The 23,260-nt window shown below is 35.3% G+C and overlaps 1 protein-coding gene across 7 annotated transcripts in view; it reads left to right on the top strand.

Annotated features, from left to right (window-relative positions):
* Positions 1 to 23,260, top strand: part of SPOCK3 (SPARC (osteonectin), cwcv and kazal like domains proteoglycan 3) — a 547,888-nt gene that overhangs the window by 357,787 nt on the left and 166,841 nt on the right. For all 7 annotated transcript variants that reach the window (XM_037732657.1, XM_017512130.2, XM_017512129.2 and 4 more), the window contains one exon: positions 7,486 to 7,609. In XM_037732657.1, coding sequence (XP_037588585.1) covers positions 7,486 to 7,609 — 124 coding nt within the window. The remainder of the gene's footprint in view (positions 1 to 7,485; positions 7,610 to 23,260) is intronic.

Raw genomic sequence — 23,260 nt, 5'->3', positions numbered from 1 at the left:
GTAGGACAGCTGCAGGTCCACTCCAGACCCTTCTTGCCTGGGAATCAACTGCGGCAGTTGCAGAACAGTAAGGGTTGCTGCCAGTTTCTTCTTCTGTTATATTTGTCACACAAGGGTACCCCCAGATGTCATCCTGAGCTCTCCTTTATGAGGTTTCTCTTTGAATATACAGTGTCAAGGAGCTGCTTGAGGAGACAGTCTGGTCCTTATAGGAGCTCAAATGCTGAGCTGTGAGCTCCATTGTTCTATTCAGAGCTGCTGGGCAGGTACATTTAAGTCTGCTGCAGTGGAACTCATAACCACCTTTTTTCCCAGGTGCTCTGTCCTGGGAAGGTGGAGCTTTATTTATAAGTTCCTGACATACTCCTTCCTTTTTTCAGAGATTCCCTGCCCAGCTAGGAGGTAGCCTAGTCACAGTCTAACAGCAGAGGCGTTGCTGAGCTGCCCTGGGCTCAGCCCAGCTTCTGTGTGAAATTCCTTGCAGTTTTGTTTATAGAGGCATAGTTAGTACTGTCTAGGTAATGGCAGTCTGCCTCAGCAATGGTGGACTACCTCTGTAATGGCAGACTGCCTCAGTAATGGCAGACTGCCTTGGTAACGGAGGACTACCTTGGTAATGGTGGACTGCCTTGGTAATGGCGGACTGCTTTGGTAATGGCAGACTGCCTCAGAAGTGGTGTACTGCCCCCATAATAGCTGACGCCCTTCGCCCCCCACAGAGCTGGACCATCCTAGGTCCAGCTGTACTTGCTGTGAATCTCTCAATCCAGAGTGTTTCAGATTGCTAGTCTTTGAGGTGGGTGGGATCCACTGAGCCAGATCACCTTACTCCCTATTTCAGCCCCCCTTTATTTTTTTTTTCAGTTGAATGGGCAGCTCTGTCTCCCAGGCATTTCAGACACCAGTTGAAATGGCTGCCCAGATTTGTGTGAGTTTTTGTGTGGAGACCTGTTGCACCAGCTGAAACAGCCATGCTGTAAACTCATGGCGCTTTTCAGCTCAGGAATCTCCTAGTCTGTGAGCAGTAATAACTCATTTGGAAATGCGGTGATCACTCACTCTCTGCATTGTTCTCACTGGGAACTGCACTCCAGAGCTGTTCCTATTGGCCATCTTAGATACTCCTTGAATGTTATTTTATCAGATTATAAGCAAATCCTTCTGTTAATAACTAAATTAACATTGGTATGTATTAGTTGGTTTTCACACTTATATAAAGAAATGCCCAGGATGAGGTAATTTCTAAAGGAAGGAGGTTTGATTGACTCACAGTCCCACATGGCTGGGGATGCTTCAGGAAATTTAACAGTCATGGGGGAGGGGAAGCAAATCACCTTCTTCACCAGGCAGCAGGAAAGAGAAAAGTGAAGAAATAAATTCCAAACATTTATAAAATCATCAGAATTCATGAGAACCCACTCACTATCACAAGAACAGCATGGAAGGACCACCCCCATCATCCAACCACATCCCTCCCTTGACAGGTGGGGATTACAATTTGAGATGAGATTTGGGTGGGACACAGAGCCAAACCATCTCTCTCCTATCGTAAATATATAATGCATAAATTGGCATTTTATTCTACTTACATATTTAGGACCTTAAGAACTGAGACTTTCTAATATATGGTACCAGATTCAAGAAATACAGGGTTAAGAAAAATAATATATTTACTTAGAGAATTAATGTGTCATACTATTTATTTTTATGATTTACTGTTTCTTGACATTTTAATGGAAATATTATTTGATTCACAGATATGCTTTTGTGGAACTGATGTCTCTTTAAACACAACCACACCACCTTTTATTTTCCTTCATTCATTGGTTATCATATGACAGGGCTCCTCCATGTCTTTCATTTGCTATGAGAGACGACCCTGCTTTGTACTTTCAGCATTTCTAGCTATCTCTTTTAACACCCAACCTCATCCTTCACCCCTATTGATAGATTTGCTTCACTTGGTAACACTAAGTCAAATCCTAAAGTCATAACATATGGCCAATATGCACTATCTGTGCTTCTAATTTTTGCTAAGAATCTTCATATAAGTAATTTTATTAAAGACTTATAGACTCATGGATTATTCAAGATCAAATGATCTATAACAATGAAGCCTATCATTGTACAAGTAAAGAAATTAAGACCCAGGGAGGTGGCTGGCTTGCCAAGGCTGATTAATGAAATGGATGTATGTCAAATTTAAATCAAATTAGAATAAGAGGGTTTTTGTGTTTTTGGGTTTTTGCTAACCATTTTGGTAACATAATTTACCCTATTTCAGAAATCAATGTAAATTGTGAAACCTGGAAGTTTTGTTGAAATTATTTTGTTAAAGTGAACAACATGATTCACTTAAACAGAAAACTAAGTAGCCCATAAATGAGTAAACAGGTGTAGCAGCAATTAGCATTGTAGTTACTAGGAAAATGAGACTGTTGAGCTTTCATATGCTACTGATGCTGGGGATATACTGAAGACTAGAGCGAAAGTTAAATCGTGAATACAAGATAATAGTTCAGGTAGTAAGAAGATAATATTCAAATGCCTAGAAGTGAGTCATTTAAAAGAAAAGTAATAATAGTGTGAATTCCTCTTTAATTATTAGTTTAACTTTCCAGCTTGTAGAAACATAGCAATATTTATAATGATATGAAACTAACTTAGGGCCTTGAATCTAGGATCTTCAAAAAGAATGATTCTGAAGAAAAAAATCAAGAAACCTTGACTTTGTTTATTATATATTATTTAATTTGCTTCATTTCCCTTGGTTCAAAAATACAGTTTCTTGCTCCTTAAGTGAAGGGGTGTAACCATGTATAAATTTTTAATTCAGATTTTTACAATTGAATATTTTTTTGAAAAAATAATTATCTGAAATTCATACATTTATCCAGTGGAGCTGCTGTCAGAAGAACAATTTCTGAAAATGTTCAGAGTTTTTCAGCCAGCTTAGGTTTTGTACATCATTCATGGAAGCAAGTTGTAGCACCCTATTGATAATAATTTGAAACAATTAACTGTAAATGACCTTTGGTATATCAAAAAATTAGATGTATGCTCAAAGGTGAATCTTTTCTGCACCTAGAATGCTCAGAACAATGCACCTTGTTGTGCCCTTTCCAGATCTAGCTCTTATCTGGCCTCCGTCTCACCACAGTTGCCAGGCAACCATTCCCATAGCCTGAGCCAAATGTGCCTTTCCTTATCATGCTGCTTTGCTCATCTTCACCTACACAATGACTACCATGACTTCATCTCTCTCTTGGAAATAGTTCTCTCTCTTAAATGAGGCCTTCAAAATATAATTAAAAACCAACAAACAAAAGATGATTCCCATGTATATGTAATTATACATGTTTACATATTATGTATAATACATAGGTATTAAACTGCATGTTCAGTTTTTAATGTTGTATCTTCATCTACTTGGCTGATTTTTCTAAGAACAAAAAATCTCCATAAATTATGAAGAACACTAATTCTGAGAACAATCTCTGATCCCAAACCAAACACATTCTGCATCATAGGATACATTTTTTTTAAACTTTAAGTTCTGGGGTACATATGCAGAATGTGCAGGTTTGTTAAATAGGTATACATGTGCCATGGTGGTTTGCTGCACCTATCAACCCATCATCTAGGAAACATTTTTATGAAAGGAGTCTGGGAATACAAAAATCTCTTCCATGATGAATAATTATATCAGATCTAGCTGGGCAGGTGATGTCTCATTGAGTTGGACAGGTGATATCACGTAGTGTTGGACTTCTATAAATTTGTATAAGTACTTTTGTATTCCAACAAAAGACTCACAAATGCATTTGTATGTTGCTGATGATTATATTTCGCTCCAGCAAATCCTGACCAGCGTTAAAACTAAATAAAAAATACCATTTTTATTAACATACTTTAGTAATTCGAACATGTTTATTTAGTGTTCAGTATCTTTTAAATTGGAAGGAATAAGAACAACAAATCTGTTTAATTCAAAATTTTTTGTATAAGTACATTGTCATTTTACTTTTTAGGAGCTCATTTCAATGTCACAAATTTCTAATAAATCTTCACATTTTTAAAGAATTTACTTGTAGTTATATTTACTCTTCGAATTAAATGTGAAAGATTTTCTAAGTCTTTTTTAGTAGAGAAGGGGTTTTGCCATGTTGCCCGAGCAAGCAAGACATTTAAAAATATATTTCAAAATGTTTCCAAACATCTGAAATGTTTGTAATTGTTGGGACTTTCTTATTGATAAACTTGGCTCAATTACTGAGCACTATCAATACAGTCTTATTTCTTAACTATATGGTTCTGCATAAAAACCCTTGTTTCTACAATTAAATTCTATCAATTATCTGATCATGTCAAAAGACTGTCAATAAATTATTATTAATGATGATAAAAATGATTTTCTAACTCATAAAACATTATATTTATAAAAGAAATTTATTAATACAACACTTTTTAGTTTCCAGATATCATTAGAGTTTTTTAAGTTATATGTGTTTAAGAAAGGAGTATGATAGAATGATTTATAACCATTTGGGTATGTACTCAGTAAAGGGATTGCTGGGTGAAGTGGTATTTCTTCTGGTTCTAAATCCTTGAGGAATCACCACACTGTCTTCCACAATGGTTGAACTAATTTAAACTCCCACCAACAGTGTAAAAGTGTTCCTGTTTCTCCACATCCTCCCCAGCATTTGTTGTTTCCTGACTTTTTAATGATCATCATTCTAACTGGCATGAGATGGCATCTCAATGTAGTTTTGATTTGCATTTCTCTAATGACCAGTGATGATGAGCTTTTTTTTCATATGATTGTTGGCTGCATAAATGTCTTCTTTTGAGAAGTGTCTGATCATTATTGTAGCACTTTTCACAATAGCAAAGAGTTGGAACCGACCGAAATGCCCATCAATCATAGACTGGATAAGCAAAATGTGACACATAAACACCGTGGAATACTATGCAGCCGTAAAAAGAAGGCTGAGTTCATGTCCTTTGCAGGGACATGGATGAAGCTGGAAGCCATCATTCTCAGCAAACTAACACAAGAACAGAAAACCAAACACTGCATGTTCTCACTCATAAATAGGTGTTGAACAATGAGAACACATGGACACAGGGAGGGGAACATAACACACCAGCCTTATCAGGGAGTGGGGTCCTAAGGGAGGGATAGTAGGGGGTGGGGGAATAGGTGAGCAATAGTATTAGGGGAAATAACTAATGTAGATGACGGGGTGATGGATGTAGCAAACCACCATAGCAAATGTATACCTATGTAACAAACATGCATGTTCTGCACATGTACCCCAGAACTTAAAGTATTAAAAAAATAACAGCTCAATTTTAGAGAGTCAAAGTGTGTACTTAGAAAAAACATTAAAAGTAAATATGCCATATATTAACGGCAAAAAAAAAAAGAAAGGAGAATGAAATGAAGAATAAAAGAGATATAGAGTTGGGATATAAACCTAAGTGCAGGACATACACATCCTATTTTTTTATTACAATCCTATTTTGTTCTAATAAAATACTTTTCACTGAATTAAAGCCCAAGCTTGCTTATACTGTCTCCTCATGTATCTGAAAAGCAAATAATTTTGCATAATTTCCTGTCTTATTCGATTACACACAGTGAAAATTCAGTTCAAGGCGAATGTTTTAATTTTTTTTTAAATTTCTCTCTGCTGCATTTTTGTAATTTATAAAACTTTAAGTGCTATAGAATAATACAAGTTTTTCAGTCATTGTGTTATTTCCCACTAGGATCTTGTGCCAACTGTTTTTCAGAAAAAACAATTGCATGTTTATTTTCTCCCATTGTATCTATTATAAGATGAATTATGTAGCAAGCCAAGGTTTTAGTATGATCTTTTGGCAGAATGTACAAAACTGAAATAAAGAGAACGTATTTGAAACTATGATAGGCTTCATGAAAATCTTTTTCTAAGAGAGAGGAAGAGAGAGAGAGAGAGAGTAATCAATGTCTAATGGCCAGCCTGATTTTGGCAAAATTTGAAACACATAGTTCAAACGTCTTTCTTATAATGAAAGTCCTTAAAGTGTGGCTTGATAGTCTGTTGGGACCAATATTTTATAGATTTGACGTATTCATAAAAAGAAAACAAAAAGCTAAGGAAAAATAAGTTTGTAGTAAAATATCTATTCTTATCCTAAGATAGGCATCATATTACTCTCTCCACAGCACTTTTAATAAATGAATATTGATTAACTACAGGACTTTTAAATATTAAATGTTTTGTATGAATTCTCAGTTACTTGTTTTCTAATTTTTAAACCATTTTCCTGTCTCTGTATAAATTGTTCACACAAATAAGCAAAGGAATAAAGCAATTTACTCAAAGTGAAGAAACAAATAATTGTAAGTTTGGGTAGCAGAAGAGAATGGATTTTTTCCAAGTTATTCTGTATCAAAGCTGCATAGATCTATTATAAGACACTTTTACACTCTAAAAGGAGATTTGCTACTAGTAATTTGGCTTTCTAAATACTGATAAATGCTGTAAAATTCTAATTCTTTATTTCTGTTTTCTCTAAAGGTAAGCCACTTTTATTTTTAGGCACCCAGTGAATTAAGTGTTGTTGCTGTTGTTTTTAAATATTGTTCCTAATGAAATGTGAGGACGGCTTTTTTGCTTGTTTTTTTAATTATACTCTAAGTTTTGGGATACATGTACAGAATGTGCAGGTTACATAGGTATACACATGCCGTGGTAGTTTGCTGCATCCATCACCCCATCATCTACATAGATATTTCTCCTAATGTTATGCCTTCCCTAGCCTCCCACCCCCCGCCATCTCTCCCCTTTTCTTCCACGCCCCTGACAGGCTCCAGTGTGTTATGGTCCCCTCCCTGTGTCCATGCATTCTCATTTGTTCAACACCTGCTTATGAGTGAAAACATGCAGTGTTTGGTTTTCTGTTCTGGTGTTAGTTTGCCGATAATGAAGATTTCCAGCTTCATCCATGTTCCTGAAAGATCTTAAACTCATTCTTTTTTAAGGCTGCATAGTATTCCATGGTGTAAGCCTCTTATTTTTAGGCACCCAGTGAATTAGGTGTTTTTTGTTTTAAATTGTTCCTAACAGAATGTGAGGACAGCTTTTACGAAGGTGCCAGATGTGTGAGTCCTTGATTGCTGAGCAAGTGTTACTTCTGTTTCTGGGGCTATCAAAAGGGTTCACATGAAGAAATATCACTATCATTTATATGTGACCAGCAGAATATATTTAAGGAACGTATTCTTGTTTTATTAGAGGCAAGCGTTGAGATATAAATCAAAAGCTTATAATGAAAAATATGGTATGAAATAATAAATTGAAAGTGAGAATAGTTTATTGATTCTAATGTATCTTCAGCAGTTGGAATGGCAGTGGAGAAGAGGAATGAGCTAATATAAATGTATATTTTTAAATAAATATGCTCAATATGCTTGCTTTATTTTTTTAACAGGATGAAAGAAGCAGGAGTAGGCCATAGGCAGTGGAGAGGTTCCATATCATCCACCTGCAAGCAGTGCCCACTGGGCTATCCCAGCCCTGTTTGTGGTTCAGATGGTCATACCTACTCTTTTCAGGTAAAGACACCTACAGTCATTTAGTATGAAATAAGTGATACGTACTTATTAGTAAATGATTAAAACTACTGGTTATCCAATGTGATAATGCAAATTATTCATTTAACTTATAAAACAATATGAATAATCTCACAGGTTTAGAATATGATTCAATGTATATTTGTTTTTTTTTCTGTATCAGAACTTTTAAGGTTTGAAATACTAAAGCTATAAACCCTCAGATATGAAAACCAACACTTCCTTTGTTGCATGAAAAGAGGTCAGAAATGTTAGCATGCTGTACAATAGGTTTAGTGATCAATATTATATTAACAGCAATAAATGTGCCTCAATCTGTCACTACAATTACCTTTTTAAATATCATATCACCTATATTATCTCATTTAAGCTTCCAAAAACCTCTTTTACTAGATGAAAAAAAAACAGGATTAAAAAGGCCATTTGTCAAGTTTCACATGTTTAGTTGACATTGAAGCCAGGATTTGCTGTCATCTCTGATTCAGTGCCTTTGCTCTCTCTTCTACATTATTTTTCCTCCCAAATAATTGTCCCATATTGTTAAAATATTTTGGTATTTTTACAAACATACCTAAATAAGACATCGATAAATTTTCGTGCTTATATTACAGAAAGGAAGGAGTTCAGGCTCACTGTCTTTTACCTGAAATCCTAAGGACTGGATACATTTACAAATTTAGATTTTAAAAAATACGTATTTTGGAAAGATAGTGTAGCATATTATGCAGTGTCCCTAGAAGGACCTTACCCTGTAATTAAACAATTAGGTGCTGTGGCTCATGCCTGTAATCCCAGCACCTGGTGGGAGACTGAGGAGGGCAGATCACCTGAGTCAGGAGATTGAGACCAGCCTGGCCAACATGGTGAAATCCCATCTCTACTAAAAATACAAAAATATGCCAGGTGTGGTGGTGGGCGTCTGTAATCCCAGCTACTATGGAGGCTGAGGCAGGAGAATTACTTGAACCAGGGAGGCGGAGGTTGCAGTGAGCTGAGATTGCACCATTGCACTCCAGCCTAGTGAACAAGAGCAAAACTCTGTCTCAAAAAACAACAGCAACAACAACAAAATGATATTAATATTTCTTTAAGCAACAATTTGAATATTCTTATTAAAGAGTATTAATTCCATAAATAACCTTTCCTCAGTTCGTATCTGATTGTGCTTACTGAAAAGTCATTTCTGGAATTTTTTTACCTTTTATATGCTTTGGTTTTGTGGATACCTGCTTATGAATCATAATTTGTCTGAGCAAATATTTGCCTACAACTTCCACTTGCCTTTTACAATTACAAATCTGGGCAAGAACACTACCATGCTCTTAATTAAATACATACATAATACATGCCAGGTGCCAAGTGCTGTGTATCCTTAGTGAAGCTGTCATATGTCTACCTGCTAAACTTTTATAGATGTATACAGAAGTGGAGTTACGGGTAGGAGAAGGGGATCCTTCCAACATGGCCTTGCTCTTGGTGAAATTAACATGGTATAGGGACTTGGATTTGCAAGTTTAGAGAATTCATGTTGTTAGACAGTGAATCTAACTCATATTAATTCCCACATGAAAATGATATATAAATCATTATACTGATTTATTGACTTAACAATGAAGGATGCAGAGTGTAATTTTCAAGCTCATAGGAATAGCTACAGAGGAAGAAAAAATTTAATCTCAATCTTATCTAGTGAACAAAGATGGTGGAACAAATTGAGTCAGCGGTAGAGAGATTGGAAATTTGTACTGGCATCCAACTAAGTATGTCTTTCTCAACACTGGAAATATGTGCCAGCTGTCCATAGGTTTGTGCCTAGGATGTCATTATCCCCAGAGAGTGCTAACGGAAGTCTGCTGACTTCTGACATGTTTGGGACTCTTTTTAGGTTGCTCCTAGCAGGTGATCCTTCCTTTCCCAATTTAGTTTCATAGGACACCATGTTCCAATTATAAGTGGAATTCTGAGTTTTGATTGATGATGTTGGAGTTACATAACATGTAAGAAATAGCCCTCACATTCTCATTCAAGACTGAAAGCACCTAGTATAAGTAGATTAATTCAGGTGTATCTTCAATTCTTTGGAGTTTCCTCATTTTTCTCTTTGTGTATGGGGCACATGGTGATACCTTGGCTTACAAATCAGCTGATCTTATTAATATTATCAACAAAACCAATCTTATAGATAATCCATATTTAATTATTATTTTAATATTTATTTGCATAAATGTCACTTTTAACAAATGCTTTCTTTATACAGAAAGACATTACAAAACACATGCTTCAAATGAGTATGTCTTTGATAACCCTAAATCACCATTTTTATTTCTGTTAGTGACTTTTCCACTGTGGACCATCCATCCTAATCTTTAGCTTTTGCATTGACAGCGATAAGCCTGAGCTACATAAAACAATAAAAACTAAGTAGAATCTTTGTACAGTAAGAATTTAGGTGAAATTATACTTACTAATCTTTTTTAAGACTTTATTTGATTTGAATCTCAAATTAAGGACATCAGCTTGTCCCCCCCCGCCTTCCCCCCCACCATAAGAAAGTATTGCCAAGGCTGTTGACTACTGGATAAAGAACAAAGACCACAGAAGCCAGTACCTTCTTGTAAATGTCATTTTATTACGTTCCAACATCTGCTTGTCAGAGTTGAAAATAGAAGATAGGTAAGAGATCACAAGATCTTTCTTCTAGCTCTGGGCTCACCTAATTTTGTGAATAAACTTGCAAATTACGACAGGGCAGATGTAAACACATTTGAACAATAACGAAGAGCTCCAAATTCTAAGCTCAGTAGGGTCCATGAAGCTCCTTGCTTCAACTTTTAAATCCTCCCACGAGTAGTCCTGATATGTTAAAGATTAACCAGAAGCCAGATATGATGGGTCCCGGATGTGGGGCCCTACATTCAGGGTGGAAGCAGTCTTCCTGTGGAGGCCTTTCTTACTCATCTGTCTGAATTGTAGACCCATGCATCTATAGAAAGTTTTTTTCTGATTACAGATAATATTCCTACAAGTTCTATTTCAGACCCACAATGGTTGTTCATTACTATCAGCTCAGTTTATAAAGAGGAGATTATAAGTGAGATTTCCATTGCACGTCTTAACTGGAGGTGAGGTCATTACCAAATACAGTTGGTGCAGGAGCTAGGGATGTGGTGGGAAAGAGGGTTGTCAGAAGGTACACAAAGAAAGACTTTACTAAAATGACATAACTAAGATATAATTTTGAAAGGTAAACTTTGTTATGCAATGTGACCAGTTTTGAATAATTATTTTATTGGAGTTCAGGCTTTGAAGTTTAATCAGCATTTCTAGAAAGCCTCAGCAAAGTATTTTAAAAATGCATACACAAAAGAAAAAAATGAACAGATGAAGAACTATGCATTAATAGGCTTACTTGAAAAAGTCTTGGGACATTTATGATTTTCATAAAAAATATTTTTGGAACATTGTCTTTTTTCCTGTTGAGAAAAATGATTTACTGTTTTTAGAACCATATTTAATCTTTCTTCTTAAAAGAACCAGTATTCTCTGAATTCTTTCAAATTCAGCAATGCCAGGAAAATCAAAATATAAGCCTGTTCAAGGTTGTTTGAGAGGTAATCATTTTTGAAATGACACAAAAGACTAAGGCCTTCATTTCTTTACTTCAGGCAGTCTACTTTGATTGTATTGTCAAGCTTCAGTAAGAACTAGGAATTGTTCTTCAATATAGTGTTTGTGTTGGACCATTGGTATATTTCTCATTTTGTTATGTAAAATGTACATTATGTTTGCCATGAGCACAAGTCAATAAACAACACTGATGTTTTAAACTTTAGTAGAACATGTGTAATATAAATCACAACAGTGGATGATTTGAAACTCTCTTCTATCACATTTAGTGATGCACTACTTGGCAATTGAACTAATCAAGGTGAAGTCCTTAGAAATGAGTATTGTTCATAAAATTGTGTGTGTGTGTGTGTGTGTGTGTGTGTGTGTGTGTGTGGTGTGTTTTGAAGGAAGGCAAATATAAAGCTTTCCTGTTTTAGACTGCAGTTTCCAAATCCAGCTGTAGAGATGCTGCTTAAATTGATTTGGAATGGGGCCCCATGGATTTGAGTTTTTAAAACTCCTCATGTCACTTTTATGTGTAGTCATGGTTGAGAATCACTGTGCGTCCCTTCAAATTACTGCCTTTGAATACTTAAATATAAAGCTATAGGGTAGAGGTGTGTGTGTGTGTGTGTGTGTGAATAACATTAGCATTAAAGGGGAAGCCTTTTTTTATTACAATTAAAATTTTTCTAAGTTTCAACTATCTATTATAATTGTTATTATAATTTAAGTTCTGGGGTACATGTGCAGAATGTGCAGGTTTCTTACATAGATATGCATGTACCATAGTGGTTTGCTGCACTCGTCAACCTGTCATCTACATTAGGTATTTCTCCTAAAGCTGTCCCTCCCCTAGCCCCCACCTCCCCACAGGCCCTGGTGTGTGATGTTCCCTCCCTGTCTCCACGTGCTCTCATTGTTCAACTCCCACTTATGAGCGAGAACATGTGGTTCTTGGTCTTCTGTTCTTGTGTTTGCTGAGAACGATGGTTTCCAGCTTCATCCATGTCCCTGCAAAGGACATGAACTCTTCCTTGTTTGTGGCTGCATAGTATTCCATTGTGTATATGTGCCACATTTTCTTTATCCAGTCTGTTGTTGATGGGCATTTGGGTTGATTCCAAGTCTTTGCTATCGTGAATAGTGCCACAAGAAACATACATGTATATGTGTCTTTATAGTAGAATGATTTTTAATGCTTTGGGTATTTACCCAGTAATGGGATTGCCAGGTCAAGTGGCATTTCTGATTCTGATCCTTGAGGAATTGCCACACTGTCTTCCACAATGGTCGAACTAATTTACACTCCCACCAACAGTATAAAAGCATTCCTATTTCTCTCATCCTCTCCAGCATCTGTTTTTCCTGACTTTTTAATGATTGCCATTCTAACTGGCATGAGATGGTATCTTACTATGGTTTTGATTTGCAATTCTCTAATTACCAGTGGTGATGAGATTTTTTTCATATGTTTGTTGGCTGTATAAATGTTTTCTTTTGAGAAGTGTCTGTTCATATTGCTTGCTCACTTTTTGATGTTGTGGTTTGTTTTTTTCTTGTAACTGTTAAGTTCTTTGTAGATTCTGGATATTGGCCCTTTGTCAGATGGATAGATTGCAAAACTTTTCTCCCATTCTGCCTGTTCACTCTGATGACAGTTTATTTTGCTGTGCGGAAGCTCTACTATAGTGTTTTAATCTTTCTGTCATTTATTTTTTTTCACATTTGAGGCATGTTGTTACTTTCTCTTAATAGTTACTAATTCTTTCAACTATATGCACATTTTGAAAGGTAGGTAATTTCTGACACCTAATTATGAGAAGATTGTTATATTATACTTTTTAGTATGTAGTTGTCCTATCTTCTTTCCTCTGAATATTTAGAGCTGAGATCATTTGATTTTGGAAGATCTATATTACCCTAAAAAGTAAGTTATACTGTCAGAAATGGCTGTGCACTCTTTCTGTTTGACCTGCTTTTCCACTTAGGCTGGGTTTGACTTTTGGCTGAGGTATGCCAACTCGGTCAGTATTACAACAGCACACTATCATGATCATTTATGAGGATAAATTCTTATTATAGCTCTGAACATTTAAAGAAATAATATGAATGAACTTTATCATAAAATCTCAAATTTAAAAGGAACTTAAAAAAACATCTAGGACAAACTTCTACTCGATAAAGCCCCTGGTATAAAATCATATTCTGCTAGGTAAACCTCTATATTTGAGGAGTGTTCTAATTGTCAGAAAAGCTTTCCTCTCCTTACATTGATTTTGTTTCCAACACTCCCTATCCTTATTCCCTGGAGCCAATGTTGAAGCACAAAATACATCCTCTCTTGTCTTCAATTAGTGGGAAAATGTGAATTCTTAAATTTGCCACTTATAATGAAGGAGACAGCTAAACAGACACTTGCAAAGCATCTTCACAGGTAGAATATTATTTAAGTTTTACAAAACTATATCGCTTTTCTTTTAGAGTTATCCCACAGACACATTTGTTTAGATAAGAATTATTTTGTATAGCCCACCTTCATTGAGTCTGAGACATTCAATATTGTTTTTAAATAGAAATCCAAACCTCAATTTTATATTTTAATCATATTGTCACATTTAATAAAATTATATAACTATGATATGAATTATGATCAGTTATTATTAACAGATATTAGAAACCACAGAAATGGAATAGAGGTAAGCATAAAATTCATGTGAAACAGATAAAAGTTTAGGGTCCTGTATAAGCCCTAAATGCTAAGAATGCTGCAGGCATCAGCTATTTCCTTGGCATTTGATTGAGAGAGAACTCCGAGTGTGATTTTTTGATCTTGTCAACCAAAATTATTTATTCAGGAAAGACTAATTAATATGCTCCTTTTCTGTACATATTACATGTGTGGGTTAAATATTATTATCAAGTCAAGGTGAAATGTTTTTATCTATCAGTGGAATTTGAAGAATTATTAATAATCAATGAATTAAAATGCTTAAATATTTTCTAAAAATATAGAATATACATAAATTTTAATTATTCTTTTCTTTCATCCTAGATTTGTTTTCTTCTCATGTTTTATGTGTATGGAGCATTATGTGTTGAGAAAGTGTTTTATAATATACTATTTCATTAGTAGTATATTTAAATGTACACATGAATGTAAGGGAAATAGTTTATAGCCATGAAGGATTTTGTCTTTCAGAAAGGAAAAGTAAAAACAAAAGCATTAAATTTAAACACCCAAATATGCGCTGCATCTGTAAACATATTGTTCCAGGAAACTAGCGGCTTCCATTGTTTAATATTCAAAGAATTATTCAATTATATAGAGTGCAACATCACATTGCTGTGGCAAAGGTCATTTTTGCTTTGCTTCTAAGTTATTTCATTGACTAAATCACTTTTCTGCAACCTGTATTATGTTGAAGAAATGTAATTTTGTGTTAATGCTTTATTTCATAGTCTGTATTATCCTAAAAAGTAAGATATACTTAAGAATCATGATTGCCTCTGGAAAAATGACTTATTGAAGTTGCTAAGTGAGCATTCTGTATTTTTGAGGGTTAATACTCTAATTTCTACCCATACTTCTAATGTCTGCCCCCTCCTTCAGCTCCAGAAGTTTGCTTTATGTGTTAATTTATGTTTTTCTTTAACCTTAACAGAGATATAGGCTTATTTCTTGACCTGTTCAAGATCTTTTAAGTTATAAATATTAATGGCTGCATTTCAGAGTTTAGAAAACTATTACTAATTTCTAAATTTATATATTGATATATTATATTTTGAGATTCTAAACTTCATACTTTGATGTGGGAGACTACATGTTAAAATGGTATTTTACAAAACTAAACGATATTGAAGAGTCTATGTAATTTTATTTCCTTATTACATAATTTATTAGGAAAATGAAAAGTTGATAAATCTATGCCTCCTTGCACAAACAATAAATAGTTTTTAAATTTGAGATTCTGATACACCATCAAGATCTGAGAGATTCTGATCTACTTGTTTTATTTTCTCCCATGCCAATTCCACAACACACTAAGAAATGGTTTCTGCTCCCATCCCTTCACCAAAGCAGTTGGACAACGTTTATCAGGAATGTAGAATGTAAAAAAAATTAGTGATTATTCCAACATCTATTCCTCATTAGATGAAAATGAAGTATTTAACAGTGTTAGGAGTTCTATATAATCTACTTTTTTTGTTGTTTGTTTTTGTTTTTTCAAATACTTGATTGGTCATCGACTTGATCAATGACTGGTACCTTTGAGTAGAGCCTTCTAAGAGAACCCAGGGTACATTGCTCCAGAATACCTTCATCCCCGTCCCTTTACTTTGACAGATATTTCTAGGTCCTAAGTTATTTTCCTAATGCTCCGATCACTGGTTCCCACAGCTTGGTGCCAGTGACCTATCTGTGGGGAAGGTATAATATAATAAGTCAGAGGCACAGGTGCCTGGTTTTTGTCTACCATTTACAATAACTTGTGTTTTGATCTTGCAGTATGATAACCCATGGTCTTTTCACTGCATTAGCTTTCATAACTTCATATATACATGTCTGTGTGCATATGTATAGTGTGTATGTACATGTAGACATCAAACATTTATGTAGACCATATATGCTGGCAAATACTTTAAATATTTTAAATATATTAACTGGTTGTTGTCCATCCTTTATAGATGAAAACTGTGATGTACAGATAATTTAAGTCATTTGCCCAGTGTTATTCAGCTAAGTCCAGAGCCCATGTTCTTAATTACATTTCTAATGTAAAATAGAAGCAGATTCATTTTTTATTAATTGCCCTTCTTTTTTTCTATATTGCTACACATAATGTGGTAACTACATTTATTTGAATCACTAAAAATCATAATATAGGGCTTTTAAATTTATTGAGTTGTTTGTTTCTCACTGGCTTAAAGTCTGTGATATCAGAGAAATACTAAAATTTATATTTTTAGATATGCATGATAAATAAGCCTAACTCATCAATTTTCTATAATTATTACTTGTTGTAGAAAACAATCTTCTATGCCTTCTAGAAGATTTAAAATTTTAACTTTTAGGTTTGGGTCTATGATATTGATCAGTTTCTGTGTATAGTAGAAGGTAGGGTTTTTTTTGTTTTGTTTTGTTTTGTTTTGTTTAATGTAGCCAACCACACCAGGTGGGGGTGGCTTATGCCTGTAATCCCACCATTTTGATAGGCAAAGGTGGGAAAATCGCCTGAGCTCAGGAGTTCAAGACAAGCTTTGGCAACATGGCAAAACCCTGTTTCTACAAAAACTTTATTTTTAAGTAGCCAACCAGTTGCAGAATCATTTGTTGCATCTTACTTCATTGGATTGCTTTGATGTCTTTTTCAAAAACAAAGTGGTCCTAAAAGTGTGGGTCTGCTTCTGTCTTTATTATGTTCAGTGAACTGTTTGTCCTTAAGCCTGTATCACATGTCTAATTTGTTGTACCTTAATGCTAATTTTTGAAGTCAGGTGCAAAGTCCAACTTTGTTATACTTTTTAAACTTTTAAGCTTTAAAAGTTAAAATTTTAAAGCTTCTTTGGTGCCTTAAAATTTTAAATTGCTTTAGTGTTTACCCTTTGCATTTTCATATGAAATTCAGAATCAGTCTGTCGATTTCTATAGAAAACAAGCTAAAACCATTTTTTGATATTGTGCCGTACTGATTCTTCAAAGCCACAGGCTTGGTATATCCCTTTATTTAGTTATATTTCATTAATTAATGTTTGTTAATTTTCAATATAGAATTTGGTAATGCCCTTTGTTAAATTCTTTAAGCACTTCTTTTTTTAGCACTATTGTAAATTTAATTTTAATTTAGTTTTTAACTGTTTGCTGATAGTATATTGCTATATTGTTAATTTTCTATACTGACTTTTATATTGCTACTTTTCTAAATTCACTTATTATTTCTGGTAATGTTTAGTAGATCTCTCCACATTTTTTACATATAATATCCTTCTCTACAAATAGAGACAGATTTATTTCTTCCTTTTTTATCTTTTTATTTCTTGCCTTAGTCCCAATTCATAAGAAAAGTGTTCAGTATTTTCAACATTAGGTATGAAGTCACCTATAGATTTTTGTATGTAAAACAATGAAAACTTTTAATAGAGCTTAAGCCCATGTTAATTAACTTTTCTATAGCCATCATACAATAAAAGACATAATATCAATGTCTACATCTTGTCTTACTGTATACTAAAAAAGGAATAAACACCACATATATTAACTTGTGGAATTTTCATGTTAACATTTATATCTTAGAGATCTTGTATTTTATGAACAGTCCATCTAGTTTGTATTTATAAGGAATTCATTTGTCTAAACCCTAAACTATGTCAAACATGTTTAAATATACATGTTCTTTAAGAGAAATGCAATGATAATAATACTAGGCATATATACTAGCTGTGGTAGTGGAAGTACAGTAATATTTGTAGTAATTGCTAAAACAATTGTGCAGTAATATCAATTAATATTCTAGGTATTTGATGTGTAGTAATTTAATGTTTTAAAATTTCTAGGACATTTTTAACAATGATCTACAAACTATAGAAAAAGACAAGGGAGCCCATGTCAACCATAAAGCTGGTTAAATTACAGTGCTGGAATTGGAGCACAGTTAAGCTCACACACATTTAACCACAGCACTGCACTGTGCAGTAAAACTCCCAGCCAGACCCTAATCGATGCATTTATCACATGTGAATTTTACCCTAATGATGTCCTTTGTAACATCAATTATTCATGACTTTGCCAAGGAAAAAGAACATGGGAGGCAATGGGAGAGATACAAAGAAACCATGTACATTTCAACTCTCCATAAAGATTGTAGAAAAGTAAATAGGTTATCCATGTGTATCTATAAACCAACCTCTTTTCATCCTCCCCATTTTTCTCCCCTTCCCAGACACTAAAACCCCCAAATCTACTCTCTACTTCCAGGGGCTGTAAACATTCTTTTAGCTCCCACATCTTTCTGTGCCTGGCTTATTCCAATTAATATAATGTTATTCATATATAAACCTAACTATAGCATGTGCCACCCTTACTATGTTACTAGAAGTTATTCCAGCTAAGTTTCTCAGAAAGTTTCTAGGTAATTAGAGTAAATTTACCTACAGCACCTTTGCCTTTCCTTTCGTCAAAGGCACACAACTCGTATCAACAAACAAAATATTCTTTAAAAAGTTAACATATTATTAATGGATAATGTGTGTTAATCAGTGTTCTAAATTAATATAGTAATGAATTAAGTTAATATATTAATTTATATATGTATTAACTGATTTTTTTAACAATGCTTATATAAGATATATAACATACACTAACACACACTAGTATTATTCCCATTTTAAACAGAAGGAATTTGAAACAGAGATTTTAAATAAGTTCATAAGGGCATAGAGCTAGTAAAGAGTGGGACTAATAATATGGCTATGAATAAAAGTATGGATTATATAAAAATAATATAATAAAATGGTCTTGTGTAACATGTAATTAAACATGCTAATTTTATATCAATAACAAATAATACACAAATGATTTTTAAATCAATATGACAATCATTTTTCTAGATAACGAAAAAATAGCATGTCATGTATGGTATCTATATAAGTTTATAATCATTTAAATCATAGAATAAACACAATAGAATGTGGCTGTCATATCTTTTTTAGGGTACATGAGCAAATTATATTTTTTTTCCACAGTCACGCTGTATATACTCTGTGATGACTGTATGTTTTAGTGGCCTTAACCTCATTCCACCCTAAATGCACTCTACTAAGAAAATTGGCCGTGTTAATGTGAATTGACAATGGATTAAGTATGTTTTTGAATCTGAAGTAAGCCAGATAAACAGCCAACTGAAACACTAATACAGAAACTGAGAGGGGGGAAAAACTGTCGATAACTAGAATTTAGAAATCTTAAGGTGAATGGCCTGTGGCAGAATGGCAGAGTAGGCTCCATGTGAAGGCACAGCGATGCCGATGAACTAGACGGTCCTCCGAACAGCTGTGCCTCCAGTGAAAAGAAGGCAGGGAATATTTGTCATCAGGCACTAGAAATCTGAAAACTAATCTCCAGGTTTCTGCGGTGGCTTTGGGTAATAACTCCATTATTATGATGGAATGTTGATGCTTTGGAGCTGTTCTTGCGTGGATCTGGTGTTCTGAATGACACTACATTTGAGCAGGGTTCAGGCAAGCTCTAAGCTGAGAACATGTAAGGGATTTCATACATTAAGTTCCCCCAGTACATGGAAGCCTCAATATATACTTTCTCTGTAGAAATCTATTATGAATTCAAACTTGAAAGGATTTTGCCAACTCAGAGCTTATACATGTTTAAATAAACATCATAAATAAAGAAGCACACTAATACAATACAAATAAACTAAAAAACAAAATGAGGCAAGCTAACAGGAGCAAGAGTGAACAATGCCAACGGCAAGAACAAGACAAGATTTATGTTTTAAATACTTAAAATTCTAAAATTGTTAGAAACAAATTATTAGCAACATGTATCAACTGTATTATATGTATTCAAGGTGTGAAACATTTAATAATTTTAAAATGATATTGATACGTTCAAGTAATACCAAACATAATTTCAGAAAAAATTACTCAGCTTTTAAGGAACCAAATAGCATTTACTTAATTAAAATATCATTTAATTAAAAATTAAGTCAATAAACAGCAGATTAGATGAACTTGAAGATAATTAACTATAATTTGTATACATTTGTGAGTATATATGTATATGTATTACGTATGTAACATAATAAACTGTAATATACACAAATATTAGCTATTTTATATTACATATGTATGCAATACATGAAAATATTATATATATTATATATGTATGTACATGTATACACATACATATTTCTGAAAAATGACCCAAAAAGATAGACTATATAGACTATAGGGTAGAATGAGAAAGTATCCAAAGTTTAATCTGAAATATAGAAAGAGTAATCATAAGTAATAACACAGAGAAAATAGTAGAAGATAATTTAGTTGAGAATTTTTGTTGAGAATATTCCAGATGTGATGAAATATATGATTCCACAAGTACAGGAAACATAGTGTATGCCAAGTGAGATAAATAAGAAGAAACCCAAGTCTAGACACATTACGGGAAAAGGAGAGATTACCAAAGTAAAGTCCATCCAGATAGAAAAGCCATATTACCTACCAAAAATATTGTTCCATTAAACCAACAAAAAGCATCTCAGCAAGATTAATGTGATTCAGAAAACAGTGGAAATGTACCCTTAAATATTGAAGGAAAATTTTTAAAAGTTCAAAAGCCAGCATTTCAGAAGGAAATATCTTCTAAGACCATTTGCAACATAAACATCCTTGAAAAGAGTACACAGAACAACAGCTGGCAGTGCCTCTGATTGCAGGATGTGCAAACGTGTGCATGAACCCTGGGAACTGCCTCCCAACACTGTCCTCTGTTCCCACATCTTGGCTTCTGGAGAACGTTCCTCTACATAGGCCACTCCATCAACAGGTGCTTGAACCAAACCTGTTCACTTTATCTCATGAAGCTTTTTTTTTTTTTTTTTTTTTTTTTTTTTTTTTTGAGATGGAGTTTCGCTCTTGTTACCCAGGCTGGAGTGCAATGGCGCGATCTCGGCTCACCGCAACCTCCGCCTCCTGGGTTCAGGCAATTCTCCTGTCTCAGCCTCCTGAGAAGCTGGGATTACAGGCACACGCCACCATGCCCAGCTGAATTTTTGTATTTTTAGTAGAGACGGGGTTTCACCATGTTGACCAGGATGGTCTCGATCTCTTGACCTCGTGATCCACCCGCCTCGGCCTCCCAAAGTGCTGGGATTAAAGGCGTGAGCCACCGCGCCCGGCCATGAAGCTTTTAATTAAGGATATTGTCAAGGGAACTGTAAGCAAGAGGATGATACAGGAAGCTTGCAGGCAATATTTATGTCAGCAGTGACTCTGAACCCCACTCCAGGGTCTCAGAGCCGACCACCTGGACACAGTGCATAAATCATCCAGGCCCACCTTATACGTTCAAGGTGGCTTTTGCCTTATGTTTCCATCTTGGCCTTTCTATTTGGCCTGTGGAATTCAGTCACATACAGCAGAATACACTAGTGACTGCACAGATGTCACTATTTTACCTGCAGAGAAGCATCTTGCACAATTGTGTCATCCAGAATATCTGATCAGTAGACTGTGACTGACATGAATGCCTTTCAGAAACAACATCCTGTCACTGATCTTTTCACTTCACAAATGTGTTAGTGACACATTTTGTTACCACATTTTCTAATTGCATACTCCTGTTATGGAAAGAACTTCCTGCAAGGTGTATATAAATAATGAGTCTGGTGTCCCACTTGAAAATATGTAAGCGGCGATAAATTCACTTTAAACAGCACTCCTGAGTTAGCTGAGGGCTACATTATCTACTGGTGCTGTTTCCTAAAGGAGTTGAGGGTCTCACAAGACCACACCTGAGGTGTATGTCATTTTATTCTCAGTTCAAAAGCAAATTAATTCCTGTGTTTCTTTCCAGAAGTACATGCCAGCAGTGCATAAGGTACCCTGGAGAGAAAGTGTTGTTAAACTGGTGTGACTCTGCAGGTGGGACCTATATTGCTCAGGGACATAGATTGACAGTGTATCACATACAGCTCTTCAGCCTGCTGTTGGATCTCAGGTTTCCCGATTCACATAGAATAATGGACTCTACTCCTCGTTTGTGGAGTGCTAGCTTGAGGAAAGTCTACCTAATCTGTCTTGTTTTTTCTAGCAACCAGACTGGTAACCATTCACTAGCAACCATTCACCCCACAGAATAAGAGTGGAGGTGGGAAAGATGTCTGGCGGTGTTGACAGGTGTTTTGCATGGGAGGTTCAGGAAATGATGCCATCTCCTTCTGTCTCTAGACTTCTCTGGTACGGTTAAGTGAAATGGAAAAAGGAATGTCTGGGGAAGGCAAATCCAGCACACAGTTAAACGTAAGGCACTTACACACTTTGGGAGACACACAAGCGCATTTTCCATGGGGAGGAAAGATGTCAGGATGGCTTGGAAAAAAAGCTCGTGAAAATTTCTTCTTTCTCTGTTGATTTCAGAGTCTCAGGAGCTCCTTCTCCAGGAATACCTGGTGTTGTCCCCCTTAGCAGCAGAAGTTTAGTGGGTCCCATTACAATCACTAACATTTTCGTTTCTTCCCATCAACTCCTAAACTTTACACCAGAATATTTTATCCATAAAGCGCTATTAGGAGGGACAGGGTAAGTTTTATAAAAGAGAGACCCATTTTGTTCTCAGCTTTGCCTCCATGGACTACTATCAGTGGAATCAAAGAGCAATGTGATCCAGAATTGAGTTTGAATCCCTCAGGCCCAATTTGGACAGGCTGCCACCTGGAGGGTACAGCAATCAGGCCAGCCTGCAGTAAGGAGAAACTCTGAATGTTTCAAACAGGTATATATACCTCCTTTCATCTTACTCGCTACCCGGGAGTCAACTGAGAGGGCATGCTTCTTTTCTGGGGACAGCAAAATTCAGGGACCAAATTGCCTTCTTAAGGTGTGTGAACCACTGAGGGAGGCAGAGACATGACTCTTTCTGAGTTTATGTTTTAAGAGCCAATCCTGGTGCCCAACACTATCAGATTCTTGTGGATGGTCGGGAGCATGGAAGTCCTTAAATACTTTGCAGGTCAGCCCATTGCTGAGTAGATTTGGTGATAAAAGGGGCACTGTTGTGAGACTGCACGTAGGCCAAAGAGCTGAACGTATGTCAAGGATTCCTTTTCTTTTTTTTTTAATTGCATTTTAGGTTTTGGGGTACATGTGAAGAACATGCAAAATTGTTGCATAGGAACACACGTGGCAGTGTGATTTGCTGCCTTCCTCCCCATCACCTACATCTGGCATTTCTCCCCTTGCTATCTCTCCCCAGCTTCCCACCCCCCACCGTCCCTCCCCTATTTCCCC

The sequence above is a fragment of the Cebus imitator genome, unplaced genomic scaffold (genome assembly GCF_001604975.1).
Source record: "Cebus imitator isolate Cc_AM_T3 unplaced genomic scaffold, Cebus_imitator-1.0 Scaffold462, whole genome shotgun sequence".
NCBI lineage: Eukaryota > Metazoa > Chordata > Mammalia > Primates > Cebidae > Cebus > Cebus imitator.
This window is presented reverse-complemented; position numbering and strand designations above follow the sequence as displayed.